The sequence below is a fragment of the Buteo buteo genome, chromosome 2 (genome assembly GCF_964188355.1).
Source record: "Buteo buteo chromosome 2, bButBut1.hap1.1, whole genome shotgun sequence".
Taxonomy (NCBI): domain Eukaryota; kingdom Metazoa; phylum Chordata; class Aves; order Accipitriformes; family Accipitridae; genus Buteo; species Buteo buteo.
Window position 1 is genome coordinate 55,449,486 of NC_134172.1, and position 23,076 is coordinate 55,472,561.

The 23,076-nt window shown below is 42.8% G+C and overlaps 1 protein-coding gene and 1 long non-coding RNA gene across 5 annotated transcripts; one reads left to right on the forward strand and one right to left on the reverse strand.

The window, feature by feature from the left end:
- Window positions 1-349: 349 nt before the first annotated feature.
- LOC142043661 (uncharacterized) lies at window positions 350-5,905 on the reverse strand. The gene is made up of 2 exons (XR_012654096.1): window positions 3,776-5,905; window positions 350-3,564 (listed from the first exon to the last, which is right to left on the reverse strand). It is a non-coding gene; the product is annotated as an uncharacterized LOC142043661 (long non-coding RNA).
- Window positions 5,906-6,153: 248 nt separating this feature from the next.
- On the forward strand, window positions 6,154-23,052 carry CDV3 (CDV3 homolog). 4 transcript variants are annotated; one of them, XR_012654098.1, is made up of 6 exons: window positions 6,154-6,664; window positions 8,697-8,776; window positions 10,926-11,062; window positions 12,118-12,280; window positions 20,318-20,444; window positions 20,536-23,052. XR_012654098.1 is itself a non-coding variant. In XM_075055109.1 (5 exons), exons 1-5 carry the CDS (start codon window positions 6,422-6,424, stop codon window positions 20,340-20,342), a joined length of 648 nt encoding a protein of 215 aa, XP_074911210.1. In that variant the 5' UTR covers window positions 6,154-6,421; the 3' UTR covers window positions 20,343-23,052. The 4 variants fall into 4 exon arrangements, 3 of the variants coding, with proteins under 3 accessions (XP_074911210.1, XP_074911200.1, XP_074911224.1); XM_075055109.1 differs by having other exon boundaries at window positions 20,318-23,052; XM_075055099.1 differs by lacking the exons at window positions 20,318-20,444; window positions 20,536-23,052 and adding an exon at window positions 13,375-17,905.
- The last annotated feature ends 24 nt before the right edge of the window (window positions 23,053-23,076 follow it).

Here is a 23,076-nt window from a genome sequence, read left to right on the forward strand (position 1 = left end):
AAGATTTGTCATCTTTCACTTCTGACTTCCTTTTATATTTTAGATATTGATATCCTCACTGTATTGCATTTGCAGTATGGTCACATAAAGTGCCAAGATGGATCCTGCATTTTCACAAGAACATAATGAACCGTGATCCCTATCACATAAAATCTTAGGTAGATGGCAGGCTTTCCTTCTCAAGTCCCTGCACAGGAACGAAGCTGGCCATACGTGTGTTTGTTGGATTAGGACTTTACAGTCCCGACGATTACACAAGGTGACAACACAGTTCATTAAGTGGACTCCAAAGACTACTGAGAAATGGCGTATGTTAGAGAACATAATGGCATACAGCATATATGAGAGGTAGTCTGCAGATAACTTGATCTTTAATTGAAACAGTTTTAATGACTGATAAAATCAAATACACTTTGAATCCACTATACTTGATTCACCAGTGAATAACAGGAATCAGCACACAAGGGTTGTCAGGCCTTTCCCTGCACATTCCCCCACACATGGAAAATCCTTCCCGATACAGTTACTTGACAAACAATTCCTCATTTAATCTCTGCAAAAAGGCCATTTGACATGTACCACCTGCAAGATTTTGATCAAAATATTACTGGATTAAGAGATTACCCAACAACAACCAAAAAAGAAAGGCAGACGATGACAGATTCCCCTTTTTTCTCACAGAATGCAGGCTCCTCAGAGCAGCGATAACACCTTCTTACATATCAGTGCAGAACTTACCAAGCTGAGACTCCATCAAGAATAGTGATGTTGAGAGACAATGTGCATAAACGGTGGTACAAGTGATGAGATGGCACAGACCCTCGGGCTGTTGTTAACTAGATGCTATCTAGGAACGGTCACTTTTTGACATTAGTGAAACATAACCTCCCCCTCACTCCTGACACATAAGAGACAACAGTTTCTCTAAGATTTCAGCAAGAAGAGGGAATTTACAAATTATTTGTGTATTTCTTCATAGCAGCCCCCTGATAAGTTTTCAGGTGTTCTTTCTCTCTCACGTGTGCTGTAATTATAGACAGCAGCTTCTATAAAGAATCAAATTAATCGTACAGAACAAAAATATACAGTGCAACATCAGATCTCTTCATTATTTTCTAGTGATGCTTCAGGTATGAAAAAACACTGCTGGCTATCCCACTGTGAAACTGTTCTTTATGTCACTGACAGATAAACCTGGTGAAATTATGAGTCTACAATCATACTGTGATGTGAAAGGAAGGATTTTTTAAACATTCTTATATGCCATTCCAAGTTCTTGTTCCAGCAAAACCTGGATCAGAAGTTCAAAAGATCCAGCATATTCCATAAAAATTAGATTAGATTCCTACTGAGATGTTTATTCATTGGAATGGAAATAGTTTCTTGCAAAATCATCAAGGTAATCCAGTACAGGGAAACAGCTGGAAAAGAAGGAAGCATCTAAGCATAAATAATGAATTTCCAGTAGCTTTTCTCTCTATCCCTAGCAAAGACCAAAAGCCACTAGAAGATTACTTTTGCAAATAGCTCATCAGAAACCAAATGTAGCACACCTGGCCCTTCTAAAACAAAGTGCCTTCCTACTAACGGTCTTGTGAAGAAATCTCTACTTTTACACAGATTGCCACTAGCTACCTAGCTAGCTGCGAAGCCCCTCCAGCATGCCTTGCCAACCCGAACGCTACCTAAGCGTTAATGGTCTTCACCATCCCGGCAAGATGGGAGATTGAAACCATGAAAGACTAACGGCTTTCATGACTATTTGTCAGGGCTAAGGTTCATAAACTGATTTATCTTTATATTTATCCTCTAGTTTAGCAGTTGCTATATTAAATACATGTTAACACATTTCCAACTGGTTTTCCTAAGAAAACCAAAACCAGATTTTATTATCTCCTACTACAGTATGTATCTCACACCCGTATTTCCACGTAGGCATTTGTAACATTTGCTGTTAGGAGGACTCAGGATGCAGTCAGAGGGTACAAAAAACACAATCTAACAGCCAGCTGCTGCATAAAAGGGTATTTCTACTCCCCCTCACTTGCTATGCCTTCCTATCACCCTGTTTTGTGTTAGCACCAACACCTGTCTGATGTCTCAGGAGACAGTTCAGGAAGCAAAATCAGCAGAAAATTAGCCCTGCAAAATGCAGGGAAACTTTCCTGCCACTCAGCTCCCTGAATCAGGCCACTACAGGGTCAGACACGTACCAGTAGCAGCACAGGGACAGCACAGCAGTGGGGAGAGACTAGTCAGGGCTGTAAAACACAGCTGCCCTCCTTGGCAACAGCTAGTCACTAGGCTGGATTAGCTGTACTGTCAAACCACATGCATACTTCATCTTCCTCCTCAGCCAGGCGCAGCCTCTTCGGCACCACAGCTTAAACACATGCTGCTGCATCCTCAGGGGAAGCAGAGGGTGCCAGCCCTGTGCCAGCCCATGCTTCATTTCAGATTTCACACCGAGTAGCAGCATACCCCACCAGCTAGAAACTGGTACTCTGGCCTATCATCCTACTGTTTACATTTTAGCATAAGCATTAATATACTATTTCTATGGTTAAAAAATTATTTTTAAGGTAACTTCAAGCTGGTATTGTGTAAAATTTAGTATTTCAACAAAACAGCACACACTGCTGCCACCACTGCCTGCTTCCAGCTGGCAGTTGCTGGTGGAGAAAGGGACACAGTAACACTTCTGGCTGTAGAGGTCTGAAATTAAAGCAAACTCTTAGCGCCTCAAAGCCAATAGGAAGGTTAAACTCCTGAAGAGAACCAGGGCCCATGCTGTGGCAAGGACTCCACCAGAACCCTTCTGCAAGCTGCTCTGCACCTACAGGTACCTTCTCCAATTTCCTTAAGCAGGCGTCTGCCTAAGAGTTATCGAATGAAGTGTTCCCCCGCTTGTGCTCTGCAAATGTCAAAGCAGTTTGCAGTGCTATCAATCACCTTCATGTCGCAGAACAGAGATAATCAGGTACGAAGAAACAAGGGTAAGACAAAACACGGGGTGACTGGAAGTAGAAGTCTGCTCCTAACCCTTGCCCAGGATTTGCATCATCACCCACAACTCACTTCGGCTTTCCTTTTTCCAGTTTCCCCACATAAATAGTGGCTGCTGCATCATTTCCCCCACACGCAGTAGCACTTCATTCCTCCATCTTTATAAAAGGCACCAAGAAGGACAGGGAACAGCATCATGGCAAGACTCATCATAGCTAGAGGATGGAGATGAGAGGTGGACGGACACCACTGTATGCCACAGCAGGCATGCTGTAGCGTGCACGGCTAACGTGGGGGAGGAAGGAGACAAAGTCTTTGGAGTCCTCCGGGTAAACATGCACCTGAACAGAGGCATTCAGAGCCCTGCGTCTTGCCAAAGGTTGGTCACACAGGACAGTGACATGTAGTACAAAAGAAAGCCGTCTGCTGAGCTCATGCTCCCGTCACAGCGATGTGGCATTCTGGATATATTCCTTGCATTACAAACATTACTTCTGCCAGTCCATGCCTGCGAGCCATTCTTCAGCCAGATGTCCTCTGCATAAGTATTGAGGATTGCTGAATTTGAGAGAGGAAAAGAAAAAACAGAAAAACTGACCTTTTTTTCCTGCATCTAACATTTTACAAAGCAACAATCTTAACCATAAAAGCTAAAGCAATGCATTCACAGAGAACTAAAAATGGTGTGCATCAGCACATTTTCACAATTTCACATAAAAATAAAACCAGAGGTGGGAGGCAAATCCAAGCATAACTGCATAACTAATACCTCCTTTAAAGTGCCAACTGAGACATGTCTTTAAATCTGGATCTAAGCCTTCCAAGGCCTAAAATGTTGCTGCTATTTTCCATGGTTTCCACTGAGTCTGTTCCAGATATAACAGCTGAGATGTTTCTTGGTACTCTGCTCCTGACAGGTACTAAGTTTCTAATCCAGAGTTGGTCATTCCAGCCTTGCAGTACTGTGTTTGCAAGGGACAAGTGACGCAGGCACTAAAAACAGCAAAAAGGCATCAGGTTCGCAGTCTTCAGCCTGATACTAAGGGTTATCCATAATAATGCAATAAAAATATTTTACCAGCTGCTGAAATTCAAAAAAAGTGTAGCTCAGAATCAGACACAGCACTGTACTTAATGCCCGTTGTTAGCTTACCTACCACAAAAGCTGAGGGATACAAATTGTCTGCTTAGTTGCATATTATTATCAGTGCTGAGGCTGCAAGTCACAGCATGGTGCAGTGCGGAGGTATGTCAGCTTCCTGGGCAATAATGGAGTACAAACGCAAGGGAAGACAGCGCTTGACAAAAAGGAACGTCAAACACTCTTTCATGCTGAGCTGTCCTGTGTCACACCGTCCATGCGACCTTCTATCCACTGAAGGGAGTAGGAGAGGAGCCTGGGTGCACCAAGGAGGCACAGAAAATGAGACTTGGCTACCGAATTTGCTTTCTACATCAGTAATTATTCTATTACGAAATAGAAAGAGTCATTGATCACGTGGCATTCTCAGTGTTACCAGATGAACTGTTGTCCTTGCAGTTGTTAGTTCTCAGGGCCTGCTCTGTGGGGGATCAAATCCTGTAAGTGCACAGAACGTCAAGGGTCAGTGAGAAATATAGGAAGAACGCAGCATGACAGACATAAAAAGTGGATTGTAACAAATCTCCCAAATGCAGAACATTTAACTGTAGAGATTCAGTTACGGCTACAAAACGCTTCACGAAGACAGAGAGTATTTAACCTCTTTCTGCAATATGACAATGGCACCTCCCCCGTTTCTTCAGAGAAGCCAAGAATTATGGATGGAAAACACTAAATAACAGTATTTTCATGGACACAGATTAAAGAGACTGTCAAACACTCTCCAAAGTCCAGAAAAACTTTTCATTTATATCTTAATATATACACATGTACGTAATGATTTCAAGAGAAAATATTACAAAGCATAAAATAATACTAAATAAATCAAGAATACAAACACACTTGCTTTTATATTATTATAATACAAGCCAATGCTTATTTGTCAGGTAATTCTTGTTTGGGCTCACACTTCAGCAGCGGGAACATCTATCTGCTTTTGGTGGCTGACCAACAAAGTCAGTCATCAGAAACAATGTTTCATGTAATTATTTATGACTCATGACAGCCTGAGGCTGTTTTTCAAGATGTCCTGCCTCAAGACTTTCGAAAATGCATTTTGAAGCCACGGTGAACTTTCTAAACACCGGTGGTTTGGTTTTCCAGAGCTAAAGGTCACTACAGTACACAAAGCTAGTGGCGACAGCCTGGAGACAGCCCCTGTGAAGGTTGTTTCCCAGCAGATACTTTGCCACGGGTCAGGAAGGCAGCTAGGAAGTTCATGCTGGCACGTCCGGACATCCCAGACAGAGCGGCGTTTCAAGCCTTACTCACGCAACCACACCACTTCCCAGCTGAAAGCTCAATTACTTCCTCGCATCCTTTACCACGACAGTGTAAGCGCACGGCCCTTTCCCGGGCGGGGGGGGGGGGGGGGGGAGAAGAGCCTTAGTCGTCTCGGCCCACGCTAAGAGCGAATGCCACTTTGCCTCCAGGGTGGGGAGCGAGGCACCAACCCGGCCGGCCCAGACGCCCCCGGAGCCGGGAGACGTGGCTGAACGCAGGGACCGCTCCAGCGGCCCTCTCGGCCTCCTCGGAAGCGGATCCCACGACGCTCCGTGGGGGCAGCCCCCCCCCGCCCCGCCGGGGCTCCCAGGAAGGGCCTGCCCCGGCGCGGGGAGCAGCCGACGGTCTCCCGAGGAGTCCCGGCCGGTCGCGGCCCAGCTGCCAGCCCGCCCACGGGCCCCGCCGGCTCTCCTCAGGCGAAGGTGGAAGCGGCGGCGGCCGGCGCACGAGGGGCAACGGCCTCCGGGCGCACGCGCCGGGCTGCCCTCCGCCCCGCCCAACCGACCCCAGCGCGCCTTCCCCCGCCGGCTCGGCCAATCCCCAGCCGCGCCTCCGTCTCCCCGCCCGTCGCGCATTCTCACGCCGCGACGTCGGGCGGCTTGCCCCTAGAGAGTTCTGACTGGCCGGCAGGCACTTCCTTCCCGGCCGCTCATTGGCCGGGGAGCCGGGGCGCATGCGCGGGAGGGATCGGAAGGCTCCGCCCCTCCCTCTTCAGCCCGGCCCCGCGGCGGGCCGCCTACCCTCCCTCTCTCCCTCCCTCCTCTCTTTCGGGCCGTGTCAGGCGGCGGCCGCCAGCGTGGGGCGCGGAGGCCTCCTCCCGCCGGGCGTGTCGGGCCCGGCCAGCCGCAGCCGTTAACGGCCGCGCTCGCTCCCCTCTGCGAGGGGCGGCAGGCAGCGGGAGGCCGCGCCGCCGCTGCGCGGGGCTCACCTGTTGGCCCGTCCCCCACCCCCCCACACACACACTTCGCCCCGCCGTTGGGAGCGGCCGCCATGGCGGAGACCGAGGAGAGGAGCCTCGACGACTTCTTCGCCAAGCGGGACAAGAAGAAGCGGAAGGAGAAGAGCAGCCGAGGGGCCGCCGCCGCCGCCTCCTCCTCCTCCTCCAGCGCCTCCAACCCCGCTTCGAACGCCGCGGGGGCGGCCGCGGCGGCGGCCGGGGGAACCCGCCCGGCTGAGGGCAGCGGTTCCGGGGCCGCCTCTTCCAACGCCGGCTCCGCCAAGACGGCGACCAAGGTGCGGCCGGGGCGGGGGCGAGGGGGAGCGGGCCCGCTCCGGCGGGGCGGGGGGAGGGTCGCGGCTTCCTCCGCCGGCCCGGGCGGCGCCTTCCTGCCGGCAGGGGGCGCCCCGCGCCGGCCCGCGGGAGCGGCGCCGCCCCCCCCTCCCCCGGCCATGCGGACGGCCGCGGCCCGCAGCCGGCGGGCGGGCGCTGCCGCTGGGCGGGAAGGGCCGGCGGGCTCCGGGCCGGGCGGACTTAGCACCCGCCCCGCCCCGGCCTCTGCTCGGAAGGCGGCTCGAACCCGCGTGGAGGGCGCGGGGTGGGGGGGCGGTGAGAGCGGTGCCGGTTCGCGGTCTGCGGCTTCGGTTCTGCCCAGCTCTCCCTGGTCTGCGGGTGTTGGCGCAGGGCAGCGGCCGGAGGCGGGGAGGTGGCCTCGGTCGGCCACCTGGGTTTGTGGCGTGTGGCCTGCGGACCTTGGCGATGAGGTCCCCTGGCTCTGCAGGCGAAGCACGCCGAGCTCTTTGCCTTCCTGCCAGGAAGGGGTTTTACTGCCAGCAATTTTCTTGTACCGTATTACAGTGAAACTATGAGAGTGCGAGAGAAGCTTAAGTGCTCGTAGTTGAGTTGGTGCCTTACAGCTGGCCGTGAGCTGTAGATTTTTAAAACGAATTTTAAGAAATGTTCTGCTGTTTCCTGATGGCATTTAACTTGGGGAGCTTGACACCTGCAGTAGCTTTCTAAGTAGACCAAGGTCAGTAGTAACCTTTCAGCTGCTCTTCTGCTCAGTTGTGTCTGATTTTGACAGAAGCTTGCGCTTGGATTAGAAATAAAGATCGTTAAATGTGAAAGGTACATTAGTTTGGAAACTGTGATGTTTCCATGGAGATGGGAATATAAGAAATCTCAAAACATTTTAGAGCTGTAGACTCGCGCTCTTCCAAAAGACTGAATCTTCAGCATATGGTGGCAGTAACATGAGGTCACTTTCTACTTCTGCCGTTGCTTTAAAGCAGGTCAAAAACTTCCTGCTAGAGGTTGATAATGTAGAAGATCCTAGGACAGGGCTCCTACAAGAAGCTGTGTTCCCAGCTGTTCAGCAGAAAGGGGGCTATACCGTCAGCAGAGCTTGCTTGCATGGTCTTTGTATTTAAAGCAATTTAACTGCATTTCACGTGGAGTGTAGGAATTATGTAAACTACTAATTAGACTGTGTGTGTCTTAAAGCTGCGAGTAGGAACATGGCAGGACTGCTTCTCTGTTCTGCTCCATTTCTGGCCTACCTTAATAACCCCAGAATCTGCTGATTACACAGTAGGACAGCTCCGCTTAGGTGGGTCCCTCTTTCCCCAAACATGTGATCAAACTCCCCTCTTAAAACCTTAAAGTGATGCTCTCCAAAGACTAGTATTCTACTGTTTTTGTGTACTAAGGTTGCTGTGGTTTTGAAGCTGACCTTTTCACTATTACAAAAACATCATTAAGAAAATGAGAAAGGCTGTAAATGTGGTTGTGAATGTGGAAGAGTCAGATGTACCAGTATTAATCTTTGTCATAAATGCTCTAAGCTATTCCAAATGTTCTTTACTGTTTGGCTCTTGATATAGGTGATGAAAAAGCAAATCTAAAGCTTCATGTTCATTCAAGCTATCATAAAAGCTTACTGTTAGGAAAAGGGAGCGGTCTTGCCCTTGTATTTGCCTGGTCTTGATTGCATGGTCTTGTTCCCTACTTTGTGTTGTCCCTTGGCTTCCTACTGGATTTTTACTATGATGATGCGGTTTTCTTTCACTTGAATGACTTTTTTGCCTGGGCATTTCTTAGCTGTTCTAGTGAGTTAAAGTCAGCTCACAAGTGCATCCTAGATGACATACAGTAAGTTAGGGGAGGAGGGAGTGGAATCCTTTCCCCTCTTGGCATTGGTGCACACGGATCAGTTTCCTGTGGAACTGCACCTTCACTCTTAGTTTTCTTTGTATTATCTTAGTTACATTCTTCTTTTCTGTCTTCAGTGTAAAGACAGTAACAGCTTATATTTTTCTTCTCTTACAGGAAGAGGATGATTGGAAGGAGTTTGAGCAAAAGGAAGAAATTGATTATAGTGGTCTTAGAGTTCAGTCCATGCAAATAAGGTACTACTTTTTTTCTTTTTCTCTCCAGTATAACCATTACCTATGTTTAAAAACTACGTTCTTTCTTCAGAATGCCTTCATGGAGTCCAGTTAAACAGAGGTTTGATGTGTTGCTGCTGATGTTCTCTTTATTTTCTAAACCTCTGTTAATATTCTAGGTCCGTCTGTTTTGGTTGGGTCTCAGATTTTTATTACAAATGCCTAACATTCCCCTCCATAAAGATAGTAAAGTTGGAATTCCTCAGAGAGGAGTGCAGCATAGTAACTCTCACTGAATCATTTGACCCCTGAAAGGGTATCTGGCTCAGTTTATTAAACATTATTCAGCATCTCAGTTTGGGGAATGAATTCCTGAACCATTGCATTTTTATTTCAAAAAAACCCCAAAATATAGTTGTTAAAATTAGTATCCCATGACGAGATCCCACAGGACTGCATTTATAAGTCTCATCCAAGATTCTTTGTTTGCTTTTTCATTAAATTGTTCCTGTAGTCTGGTCCAAAGTAAGTCTACTTAAGCCTATCCTGGTTAAGAAAAACGTTTCATCAGAACCTTAGTCTTAGACTGAGAATGTCACATAATCCTCGTTGTCCAGGTACTGATGATGTTCAGAATAATGCCATCTTAAAATCATCTTACCTGTAACCAGTGCAATAGATGCTTTCTTCTGCTAAATGTTTGAGCAGGTCTTACATATTCTTTGATTATGTTTTTTAACACCACCCCCCCACCCCCACGCCTCAGTTAGTTAACTTCAGTTAACTAGTTCTTTTAGGCCGTTTACACGTATTTGGTCCACAATCTCTCTGTACCATTGAAGTGTTGCAGCAGATCATCACATGTATGAATGGACAAGTAACAAGTGGGCTGCTGCTTCACTGACTGCTAGTACTGTTTGATTGGAAAGCGAGTACTTTGGTTTTCCAGACAAAGGGTGGCATTCTGAATACTTTTGATGCTGTGGCAGATTTTCAGGCATGTGGAAGTTTCTGACACAGGATTTTGTAACCGCACAGTTAGTGGATTCAAGGGGAGAGTGGAGAAGTAAATGGAAGAAAAACCCACTGGAGTTTGTAAGTTACCCAGCTCTGGAGATCTCTTTGCTGAAAATAAGACACAGAGTATTGAGTGGGGGTGGGATGTTATGTATACTTACTCTGTTCTAGCCAGTCTGTAGGCATCTGCTTCTGACTGTAGTTTAAAATAGGATAGTGGTGTATTTAGGCCCTTGGTCCGGCTTACTATGATTGTTACTGTATTTGGATGAACAGTGAAAGGCTGTTTAATTTTCAGAAATGATAGGTATTTTTAACTGTTCTCTAATTATTACTTACACAGAAAGCTTATCTGATTATGATTAGTAGAATTTGGTGTATTATAAACTTCTGTATTCACACTTTGCTGCTGCTGTTCAGATCAGTGTCTTGGGTTTTTCAAAAGCCTCACTCTCCATGTATGTCCCATTATACCACACTACTTTCTGTACTAGCTTTGTCTAGCAAATTATTTTGAGTCTCCGACTATTTCTGTGCAAAATCAAATAGTCTAAATAAAATACAGTCAGGCTTTTGCATAGGATTTGTCTTTTAAAAATGGCATATTTTTCTGTCTGTATTTTTTGATTGCCTCCTTAAAAAAAAAAATAAATCTGAGTTGGTTTGTAGGTGATATTTGTATGGGTAATATAGGAGTGTTTCTCAGGTGGTTGTGGTTATAGGGAAAGGGAGCTCAGGACTTGCTTTCTGTCACTACTTCTCCACAATTTCTTCCTCTTGACTAAAGCAGTTTATGGAAGCTGGACTTGTAGCGCTTTCCTGCTTTATCTTCTCATCACTTCCAAATGCATGACTCTCTTAGTATGAGAAAAGTTTTTAAGCTCAAAATAAGAAATCAGTTTATTTCATTTAGTACAGTTTGGATTTGTCTTTTTTTAAGAACTTTTTTCCTCAGTTGCCAAGTTGTGTAGCAGTGTGCCAAAAATTGTTCAGGTGGAAGTACTAATACAGTGGTTACAGGACTAATGTAGCCTGGTTAAATCTAGTATCTTCAGCACAGCAGCCGTGAAGTCTTATCTATGGCAATTGTGTAATCTCTGGCAAGTCTTAAACCTCTGTTTGTAAAATGCTGCTTACCGTTTCTCTTTTATAGTGAAAAAGAAGATGATGAAAGTGAAAAAAGAGAAGAACCTGGTGACAACTGGGAGGAGACTGGTGGTGGTGTAGACAGATCATCTGGTCCTTGGAACAAGTCAGCTCCTGCACCAGCACCTGTTGTTGAACCAATTGGTAAATTTAACTCGAGTTGTTTTTTTCCGATCAGAAGTGTATCAGGTTGAATTAAGCTGCTCAGAGGGTAGAGCTTAAGGAGCAGTTCCTATTCAGGCACCTTATAACATACTAGTGGCTTGTTTGGCCTACTAGCAAATGAGGAAATTTTCCCGTGAAGGCATCTGAGGAACTGAATTGATAGTACTGTCAGATTCTTTAAATAAACATGAACAGAGGGATTTTTATTTCTGACTTCGAAAGGGGGTGGGGGAGCATTCCATCTTTGAAGGAGATCCCTCTACTTTGCAACCTGCAAAATACCTGTTGGAAGCATTTCTGCTGATCTAAAAATATTGCTTTGACAATTAAGTGGATGTTTAACCAATATTTGATGTCTGATATGGCAGTTCTTGAGTAGGGTTCCATGGTTAGTAGGATGCTTTTCAGATCAGTTCTCTGGTACAGGGAACATGACATTGCAAAATTGATTCTTGAACTGGGATAGGACTTCAGTTTTGATTAAATACAGTTTATTAGTGTCAGCGGAGATAAACCACTTAGCTGTGCTCTGAGTTCAGACTATTCTCTTCCATTGAGAAATTCATTGAAGAGTGGCCTGCTGTGTGTTTTCTTGTTTGTATAGGCAAGGAGGTAGAGTTAATCAGTGTTATTTCATTGTAGATTGTTACCTTAAATACGAACTATTTGGATATTCTCTTCTGTATCTAGAGAGGTGCTTTAAATAAGATTTGGCAAATATATAATTATGTGTTTAAATCTCTAGTTTTAAATGTAAGCTGCTAATAAATTGTAAATAAGGGACGTGAAGTCCTCATCAGTGGTTTTGATTTCCTGAACTTTGTAAGGCAGTATACTGGAGCCACATTTTAATTTGACTACTAAGTATATGTTAAATTACATGACACCTGATTTCCTGCCTTATCTAAAATATTTGCTTCCAAGCACTTTAAAAGGTGCAAAACATACTTGTAAGATTCTTTTTTTATTTGTGGGTTTTTTTCAGATATGAATGCAAACTTACTCTCTCGTCTAAATTTTGTTCTTATAACTAGTTACAGAAACCCCAGAACCAGTTCAGACTGGTGGTGTATACAGGCCGCCTGGTGCCAGGGAGGGTGGCAGGCCACGGAGAGCACAGCAAGGACCACCAGAAATCTATAGTGATACGCAGTTTCCATCACTGCAGTCCACCGCCAAGCTTGTAGACAGTCGAAAGTAAGTACATTCCATTAAGTCCCTATTTTAACTGCCTTCTCCAAGTTCTTACTTTGTTTTAGGGCTTAAGCCTGAATCTTTCCACAGAGGAAGGAAATAACTAAGAAATTATTCTTTTTGGCAAAGAGATATGGGAGAGGTCTTAGCTGTATTTTCCAACTCTCGGAAGGGCTTCCCGTGAAATAACTTTCATAGGACGTATCCCAGTGAGATAGCCAAGCAAGACTGCCAGTTACCTTATCGCTGACTTGCTGAAGGATTTCCCTGAAGCAGAGTATTTCTGCGCTTGATAGCATCTGGTTCCCTGAGATACTAGCCATGGTGAGGCTCTGTGTTACTACCATCAGGAGGCATGAGTAGGATGTCTTGAGCACACTGCCTTCTCACTAGAGGTGCGACGGTAACTTAAATGGAGGAATGGGGTTTAATACAAATATAAATCAATAAACTTGCTGTCTGAGCTGGTTTACAATGAGCCCCTCCAATTTTGCTGAAGTGTTTTGGGGTGCTGAAGACTTGAGTTTCATCCTGCTTTTGAGTCCTGATCTCCCCATAACCTCATTCCCTACAGAAGAGATAACTAGGCCAATACCTAATTCAGTTGGGGTTTGGGGTTTTTTGATTGTTTGTTTTTTTCTGATTGCTGTGTTACTGACTAATATAGCCAAGCAGAAGCTTTGTTTCTTTTTTTTGTGTGTGTGGCTTTGTCTGCTTGGCAAATGAGACATGCTGTCATTGATGCTTTAGGGTTTGAATGGTGCAAATTGAGCTAAGATGAAACTGAGCATTCATTCTAGAAATGGACTTCTGCTTTCTAAAACCTGTTTTTCATAAATGTGCTTAAATTTACTTTTAAGAATGCTAATACTGAAATTCAGAATGTAATCTGAATTGTACTGGGTGATGAGCTTGACTCTGGAGATAAGGTTTTTACAAGATATGCTTTGGGAATGTTTGGCTGTTCTGTTAAAACTCTGGACCTTAGAGTTCTGTGTTCATAATGCTTTTGTTGGGATGGGGTGGAAATCGACTAGAAATTCACAACTCACAAGCTAGTGATAAGATATTTACTGATTACATTTATTTTCCCTTAGGGATAAAGAAATGGAGAAGAGCTTTGAAGTAGTAAAACACAAAACTAGAGGTAGGGATGAGGTCTCAAAAAACCAGGCACTTAAACTTCAGCTAGACAACCAGTATGCTGTGCTTGGGGATCAGTAGAGCTGCATACACAGTACAATTAAGGAATGCTTTTTTGGTAACCCTTCTACTAAGGTAACTAAACTACAGCTAACGGCTATGATGAACATGCCACCTTATTTCTGCTGGATCTACTGCAGCAAGTGCAGACTACTTTGGCGTAAGTGATTGGTTCTCCTGCACTATGGAAGCATAATATGTTACAACTTCTCCATTGGATGTGGGGCAAATTAATGTAAATGATTGAACAAGAGTCATCAGTGTTCTTTAATTGCTCAGAAAGATACCTGCAGCCAGTGGTCATTTCAAAATCTTTTTATGTTCAGATACTGAGCCTTCGTAAAGGTTGACTACCTCAGACTTGCTGCACTCATTGTGGACACCATGTGGATCACAACTTCTGGAAGAGAAGGTTACAGCTGTTTTAGTGGCCACCTGAAACTTGAAACCAGCTCTACTGGATTCCTGTCAGAAATCCTGCAGAAGTCAGCCATTTGGTTCCAATTTGCTATAACAAAGATTTAAGTGACCTTAATGACAAACCTATTCTGTTCCCCTTCTGAGGAATCCTGTCATGTAGCCATAGCCTGCTAGAGACTTCTGGAGCGTACCATACCACTCATACTATCCAAGTATAACAGAGCTGTAGTTTGTTTACCTTTTTAGATAGCTGTACTGAAGTAACTGCAAAACAAATTAAAACTCATTCAGTATCAGATTTGAGGAATGATGGGTTTGAATGGTCTGTTTGTGTTAGCCATTTTCACAGTTGTCTGTTTAAGCTTTTTTTTTCTATTCTCCACAAAAAAATCCACCTGCCTTGTTTCTGGTATCAAATTGCAGTATATTTAAATAATGATGAGATGTTGTAGTGAAATAGGGTTTGTTTTATTTTTCGTCATGAGGTTTGTCTTTTTCACCCTAAAGCACTAAGACTGACGAGTTTTGATTTGACACAGAGGAATCCAGACTCCAACTGCAGTCTTCAGAAATTGTTAAAAAAGAGATATGTGGCAGTAGTGATATTAGATAAAAATTTCTCCTCTATTAAAAAGTTATTTGCTTGTTGAAGAGTAATGGTTACTTGATAACTAAAATAACAGTATGCAGAGGGATAACTAGAGCTGGAAAGCCTTATTTGTTTGGCTACTTCTGTGAAGCATGCAGGCTTTTTGAGGCAGAAATTCTGTAACTAAAACACATAAATGGTCTTTACTCAAAGTCAGGAAGTTTAGTGATAATGGAGGGCAGTGACTTAAGTTGTCATCTCTGACTTAATTTAGTGGCAGTAGGCAAAATGGCACTGATACACTAAGAATATAGGACATTGCCTGTAACTCTGATTTGATGAACAAAACCTGTCAAGTACCAAAAGTGTCCTGCTGTAACTTCTTTTGTCTTCTCTGAATTGTTACACCAGAAGCAAAATGAAATATGATAGTGGTGTGCTCCAGTGTTGAGGTTTCTCAGAGTAAATGCCAAAAAATAGACCCAATATCTGTAAGAGTTGCCAATGGCAAGAAACACAAGGGAACAAAACAAAACTTGCTTATGTGTGTGGGAGTAGTGTGTATGTGCAGAAGATGAGGGTAGTGCAGGAATTGCCTGGTTGGGTTCCCTTTGACTAACTGCTGACTCGCTTTAAATCTACTTCTCTGAGGCCAATGGGAATTTTGCTGTGGACTTCAGTGGGGCTGGGGTCTCACCTGGTTCTTTTGTGCACAGACTAGAACTGGCCTTGCCCTTGCAGAGTTAACTGTCTCTAAAAATTCTGCTAGAAGCTGCTATTAAAGAGAGGGCTTATGAGACTATTCTTAAAATTGGAGACTTCATTTGGAAACAAAACCCCACTGAAAGACTGATACCAATACCTTGGACTCTGAGCCATGTATCTTCCTTGAAAATAACATTTTTGCCAGCAAAACTGTTGATTTGTCACTAAAGATTTCTGTGGAATTCATGGTAAATGGACATGTCACTTGATGCGGTAGAAACGTGAAGTCTTAAAACACTTTTCCTGATGCTCTAAAGTGATTGAGATCACCAATGCACATGAATCAAGTTTTACTCTACTGTATGAAGGGTAGATGAGACTGTCCATTGTACTGTCTTTATTTGAGGTTTTGGGCATGAATTCTGGCAGTTCAAGAAAACCCTGTAACAGTTTCAAATCAAATAAAATGGAAATATACATGGATTCTGGAGTCTAATTAATCTTTACCTTTAGTTCTAGCTTATGACTGTACAACAGCTAAGGAAACATAGAGCATTTGGATCTCTTAAGGGACAGGCTGTGGAGTGGGTAGTCAGCCTTATGGTCAGGTAGGCTATGTTTGAGAGCTTATAGCAGTGCATATGAGTATGACTTTTATTTATACATAGAAGTTTAGTTTGCTACCTGTCAGAGTGTCTTCTTACTCCCACCATCTAGGACTGGTTTGAGATTGTGAATTAAGTATGAATGAAGCTTTCATTTGCTTTTCACTTGGAAGTAGCTCTGCTAAATTAAAGAATGAAAAAAAAACAACAAAAAAAACCAAAAAAAAACAAACAAAAAAGCCCCTCTGGATGGTTACTGTCACTGGAGTCCATCAGCTACTGATAACTAGAGGTGTTATTTTGGGGGCTTTTCTTAAGCATATCATTCCAGGTTCTTTCTGGAGGCATAAAGGAAAAAAAATCAGAAATGCAGCAGTTTCCGTAGTACAGAATGTTAAGCTAATTTAAAGTGTTTCTAGTGTTAAATACCGCTGCCAGCAACTATCAAAATGCCAGTTGTCAGTATCTTCCTTGTAACAATTAATTGTTCTGCATGCCTGAAATTTTCAAAGTCAGTTCTCTGTGGAAGCTCAGTATGCTTTTGAGACTCTGAAGTCCAACTCCATCTGGTTTGTTGTTGCATTCATTCCAGGCATGCTAAGAATGTCCACTTCATTCCTTCAAAATCCTTGTTGAAGGCTTATTCCATAAATGAAGGATTGTCAGTTGTAGAAACGAGATTCTTGGTACCAGTCAGTGAAATGCAGTTGTGTGCTGCTTCAGGAACTTCCTAACCTGTAATATGCTTTTATGGTGGTTAGTTATTAATTTCAAATTTAAAGGTTCCATTTTACTGTCTCTGGCTTAAAATAAAAACACAGCCATATAGTAGAACATTTAAATGTCTAGTACTTACTGGGGAAGGAACAACTTGGATTTGTGGTTCTTGGTGATATAGTCTGTATTTAAGGAATGTTAAAATGCCAAAACTTAGATAATTTTAATAAAGTTGGACTTCCCAAATGCCCACTGTAGGAATCTGGCATCTGTATTTACTTGAGCTCTGATAATAAATGTAAGAGAAGACTAGGTTTGCTCACACCCCACCCCTACCCTCCCGCCCAGTTCAGCTTTGCCCTGGTTAATCTTGCTCAGAAATGAAGAGGAATTGACAACTAAAAGTGACGTGTGTCCTGTTACTTCAGTTTTGTCTTTGTAGCTAGCTTTACCAGTCATGTCCAAAGTAACTCTCTTACAAAATTTAGGAATAGATGAATTTTTAATGGTACAAATTGTGTTAGAGACCTGGCTTCACAAGGACAAGGGTTTACAGTGCCTGACTGCATCTGGTGGCTCTTGGAAACTCTTTCATCACCACAACATGGCTGAGACACCTGTGCTGTTTAGGTCAAGTAAACACAATACAAATGTGATAGGGCTGCACATCTTGGAGTTTGCTTATCTGAGCTTTTGCAGTAGTCCTTTTGTCTTTCTAATTTCAGCTTGGTTGAGCGGTTCTAAACTTGCTTGTGGTTTTCTGTCAAATACCGTAACTAAAACAGAGCAGATGATAGACTAATAGGGCTTCATGTGCTTAAAAGGTGCTTATTTACAAGGTAGTAATATTATTCTTTCTAATATTGACATGGTCAGAGAAATGAATACCTCATATTTTACATGACCAATTTGTATCAGAGGCCCAAGAAACTAAATTTTACCAAAAACACCTCAAGTACTTAAAAATACATATGAATAGCCACAATCCAGGTTTTGTTGCCTGACTGTAATTTAGTTCCCAAATTGTCCCCTTCTGTTTTCAGCTTTTAATTTCACAAATTGGTTTTAATGGTAAATAGGGGCTTTATTTGGGAATACAAGAAAATAAGAACATGCATATTTAAATTTCAGATATATAAATTAGGTGCATACAAAGGGGGAGGAAATCTGACATACATTTGCTGATAAATTCTTCAGAAGTTAAAAAGTCAGCTTGTCTGTATCAGAGTTCACATGAGAACCTGCAAGCTCTAGGAGATGGAAGAAGAAACGACAGCAGAAAACAGAACTGAGGAGTCCAATCCTGATTCGCATAAGTCTGTCTACCCTGTATCTAGAGTTTGGCTTTTGAAGCACCAAATGTAGTTCTGTTTGAAGTGAAATAAAACAGAAAGGAAGTTTTGTGGTTTTTTTTTTAATTAGGGAGAGTGGAAATTATGGGAATAAAACACAGGGGGTATAAAAGAGGGATCAGGAAGGCTGTTTTCTAAATGGTAGTATTAAATGTATAGCCTGAGGTAGGGAGCGGAGTGCGAGTGGCTGGATAGGAAAAGTGCTGCGTGGGTCAGTGCTGCTTTCACAAGTGGCAGATCCACCTGACCAAGTGTTTGAAGTTAAGTACTTGGGGAAGGCATCCCTTTAAAGGAAAGAATCGGGAAAACCTGTCCAGAGAAGGTAGAATTTTGCTTTGGTACAAAGCTGTCTAACCGGTTGCCTAAAGACAGAGCCAAGAAGGGACAAATTCCATGATAGATCAGCAATCTTATTAGGAAATAACTTGTTTCATACTTAAGAAAGCTTTTCACTTCTGCATGATAAAAAGCTGAGATACTAATTCAAATGGCTATGAAGACATTTCCTGCTTTGTGAAGCATCTTCTAATGGTACGTATGTCATGGGTTTATGTTCAGTTGCTTAGATCATATGTTGATATAGCAAGGTTAATGAAGTTCAATGGGCTGCTTAGCCAGAACACAAATATTAAAACCGTATCACAGTATTATTAATGAATCACCAGAAAAAGCAGTGCATCTGGAACACTGGAATGGAAAGTATCATCTAAAACAACTGCGGGCACTGAAGAGAAGCAAGCCCATTTTGTAGCAAGAGCATAGGACCAGCAGAGTGGGGTTTGGCCTTGTTTTTCCACTGAGCTGCTGTGTTAACTTCAAGTAATTTAGGTTCACTTTGCCTCAGTTTCCCCAGCTGTACCAAAAAACCCAACAACCTACCTCACAGGGGTGTTGTGAGGCCAAAGCTGTTCGTTGTCGAGGGCTGGGGCCAATGGAAGGTGCTACAGAGGACTAAAAATTTTTATTAAAAGATTTTTATATTAGCTTTCATTACAGTATTTTAATAGTACTTTGGGAAAGGCTCATTTCTACAGAATGTAATATGTGTTCTATTGAAGTATTATGTAATTAGACTTATTTTAGTATGTATGGGTAAGGAAAAAGTTCAGGCTGAGCGCTCTAACTGGTATTTCCTCTCTTTCATTACCTGTGCAACCCGAGTGGTATATTAATATGAGGCTTTCTGTTTTTATGTGAAATACATTAAAATCAATATTGCTATATTTTGTAAACCCCATGACTGAAATAAAACCCGGCTCACAGTTGATAGCCATCTCTTATAATGTGGCTGGTTTAAAGTTTGATTGAATTATGTGAACTAGAAATGTTCACTCCTGAAAGTATGTATTTGTGTCAGGACACTAAGTGGTATGTTTTAGTAGGAATGTAGTTTTCTTCCCCTCTCCACATATAAACACACATTGTCCTACTCTTTATCCTTTCCCATATTTAAGTTGAAGTAGCATGCAGGTACAGTCGAAACATGGGAGAGAGAGTAATCTTAACTTCAAAACTTTTGAAAATCTGGTAAGAAGGGTGGCTGTGAAGGAAAGAGATGAAAGGAATAAAAGAAAAGGAAATAGTTGCCCATGGAGAAGTTTCTGTGAAACAGATGAAGGAAATGATCAGAAGAGAGAGCTGAGAGGGGGAAGCAGAGGGGTGGGCAGGAGAGGAAGGGATACAGATGCAGTAGAGGTGATTACCCTATTTACTGTTATCTCCCATTTTATCAGTTAACTGTAGCTGAAGGAACAGGAAGAAAATTTTTATGAATATGTCCTTGTCTGCTGTTGCTGGTGATTTCAAGGTTCATCGCTCAGCTTTTACAGGGGGCCTGCAAATAGAAGCAGAGAACATGATGGTGGCATGCAGGCAGACAAGTCAGACCTCTGGCGGGTACTGGACAGAGATGAGGCACAGCAGCTCTCTTCTCTTACTGACGTTTTTATCATTGCAGCACCTCTAAGAGAGTTGTTAATGTGCATTAGCTGTGACAATTCTTTGTCAGGAAAGATTACTGTTAAATTTCAACGAACTATTGCAGTTGCTTCAGAGGAAATGCTTAACTAGCTGAATAATAAGCATTAAAGAGTAACATGGGGCTTTTTGGAATACTTAGGGTGATGATGATGACGAGTGATATTGAGGTCAACAGATTGGTAGGTGGCTTAAAATGACTTTGAGGTCTGGCCCCTATATGGTGGGGAGGAGAATTACTTTTAAGATGTATATCATCAATTTTCCCCTCCTAACAAATAAACTACCTTGGTCTTACTGTCTTTCCAGCTACAAAGAGCTGCTTCTACTGTTCTCTGATCACTTTCCTCCCTGTATTTTTCTAATATGTCACTTTTTTTAAGGTGCTGCTGAAACAGCAAATGCTCGTTGAGGACCTCTAAGAGAAATACATGCTGTAATATTTTTCCATATTGTTCTGTCTTTAATACAGCCTAACATCTTATTCGCTTTCTTGACTGCAACTACACATTGAGCAGATGTCTTCATCAAGCTGTCCATGGTGATGCCTAGATCGTCCCCTTGAAAGATCACAACTAATTCAGAATCCACCAGAGCATGTATGAGTGGTTTTAAAGCCTTTCCAGTGTTCATTGCCTTGGGTTTATTTTCTGTTGACATTCACTTTCCACTGAATTGCCGTGTTTACAGAGTGAGTTAGCTTACCCTGGCAATCGCCATCTTCCCCAGTGCTGACAAACCTGGTGATTCTCTGTGGGCGTTGGCTTTTGCCATGTGATACGCTGAAGCCTTCAGTTTCACGTATGTAATTCACTCTTCCTACAGTGATTGGCATGGCATGCTCTTACTAACTATTACTCAATCTGACCTTTTCTGTTCTGTTTTTTTTGTCTCCTATCTTTTGTATTGGATTTTCTTTCTAGCTCAGTTACAGCATTGAAGTCATCGAGTTGTAACTGTCTGTTTTATTTCAAATAATTTGCCTACAGAAAACTGTTAGTTAAAATGTTGTCATAAGCTTCCTTTTTTTAATTAAAATAAATCACTTATACTGTATCTCTTTCAGAGTATGTACAACCATAACAAAATGATTCAAACCATAAAAACAGGCTGATACAAGAGAACAAATGCATTGAGAAACAAGTAAAGCATATGTGAATCTGATCTCCCAGAGCTTAACTTCATTGGTTTCTGTGGAGTTATTTCTGTCACTTGAGATCAGTTTCATTAAAACTTGATTTGAGATCTTCTCACTTGAAGTCTAGATTCAGTAGCCAGAATAGAGCGCAAGTGAACAAGCCCAGAGCAAACTTGTTTTCAGTTTCTGGGTTACTCTGCTCTTTGTGGCAGAGATGAAGCAGATGTATTACTTGGTCTCTGACCAGCAACCAGCCACACTTAGTCTAACGTACCTGTTGTGGTACGTAGCTGGACGTGGAAATGGGAGTACAGGTTTTGAGATGAAGATGAGCGCAGCAACACTGCGGGGGGGAGGCTTAGTCTTTGTGGTTTGTTTCATCTCTTCACATCTCATCTTGTACTTTAAGGTTAAGTCTTTAAGTGCTGACTGCTTTTACTAGTAATGCTACATTTATAAATACAAAGGAGGTTGTGTAAGGGAAGACTCAAGCCTGTTGGGGTGTATAGCCTACCACATAAGAGCTGCGTTGTCTATCAGACTATTGTGTCACAGAGAACAGCTGCTTTCCAGGACTAATAGTGATATGTGGTTGAGAAGAATGTACCTTGGATTTTGCATCCAAATAAATGGTATCTGTTAGGTGTTCTATTACAGCAGTTACTAGTATTCTGCCAAAATGAACTGTGGCTGCTGGGGGTTTATGAAGTTGGCAAATTGGAGCTGAGGGGGTTTTGTTACTTCTGAGGGGGATGAGGGGGAATACAGCAGATGCAGCAAGATTGGACAGTTGTTCATACCCTCTCCTGCACGTATGACTCATCTCGGCTGCTACACTCACCAAAGCCCTGTCTTGATGCTGTAAATCCATACTGTGTTACTTACTAACCACCCAGCAACCTTCAGGAGTGAATAGTTCTCTGACTGTGCACTGTGTCTTTAATCTGGGAATCGGGTAAAAGGCAAACTGGTTTTGTAAACTGGCATGACAGTGTTTTCTAGATAATTGTCTCTGCTAATTGCTTTTTCTGCAACTCAAAGCCCAGCAAAAATATCTTGATTTGACCTTTCTTCACCCTCTAGAGTATTCCCTTCTTCTTTTGTTCATCTACATTATTACCATGCCAAGGATTTCCAGCCAGGTGCCTGACTTATTCACCACATCTTTAGAAAGCAGCTCTATAAGCAAGAACTGCTGAGTCTTGGTGATGCTGTATTTCTTCAGTTAGCGCTCCAGCATCACAAACATGGCTCCATCTGTTGCAAAATTGCTTAGCAAATAAATGTGATCTCCTTGGAGAATTTAAACCTAGACCCTCAAAAGCTACATGGGAGCCTAATTCCCACAGAATACAGCCAAATGAAGGCAGTAGCATTGGTCACAGTACAACATGGTTCAGCTATGAAAGAGAGTAGGGTTGCATGACTGGTAACATGCTAGCTCAAACAAAACTCTCTTATCTGGACAGCAGGGTCTAGCCTAAGGCATTTTTATTTTTTTTTAAGGAAGAGATGACTGAGTGAATAATAGTAAGAGGACATCACTGCAAGTGAAAAAACAGGGAACTGAATTTGCTTTTAGCAATGTACCAGAATGTCTCACCACCACACTTAACCTGAAGAAATGAAGATAAAGCTATTTTGAGTGCTTATTGTAGTGCGAAAGAAAGGACAGTGTCTGCTGGGAAAAATGGTTGGCTGGGAGCCCACTGAGCACAGCAGACACTGTTTCAGCAAAGTAGAGTACAATATGATCTACTCCTGAGAATCCCTGTGTGGCCCCCACAGTTAACACAGGAACCTAATGGTGCCTGTATATTTATATAATTGTATGTTTATAGTCATAATTTAAGTTCAGAACCTGAACTATATATATTTTTTGTCAGTAGATTTTTTTTTTACCCTGGTTTACCTATCATGGCTTCTGCATATGACAACTTCTTACTGTGCAGTGCACACACCTGTTGTTCTTTTGTCCTATGTTAGAGTAACAGTATCAAACTCTGTAAAGCACTTTCGTGATGTTTCCTGTGAAGAAAGCTGAAGAAAATAAATTTATCTTGACAGCACCAAGTGAATTTATACCTCAAAGT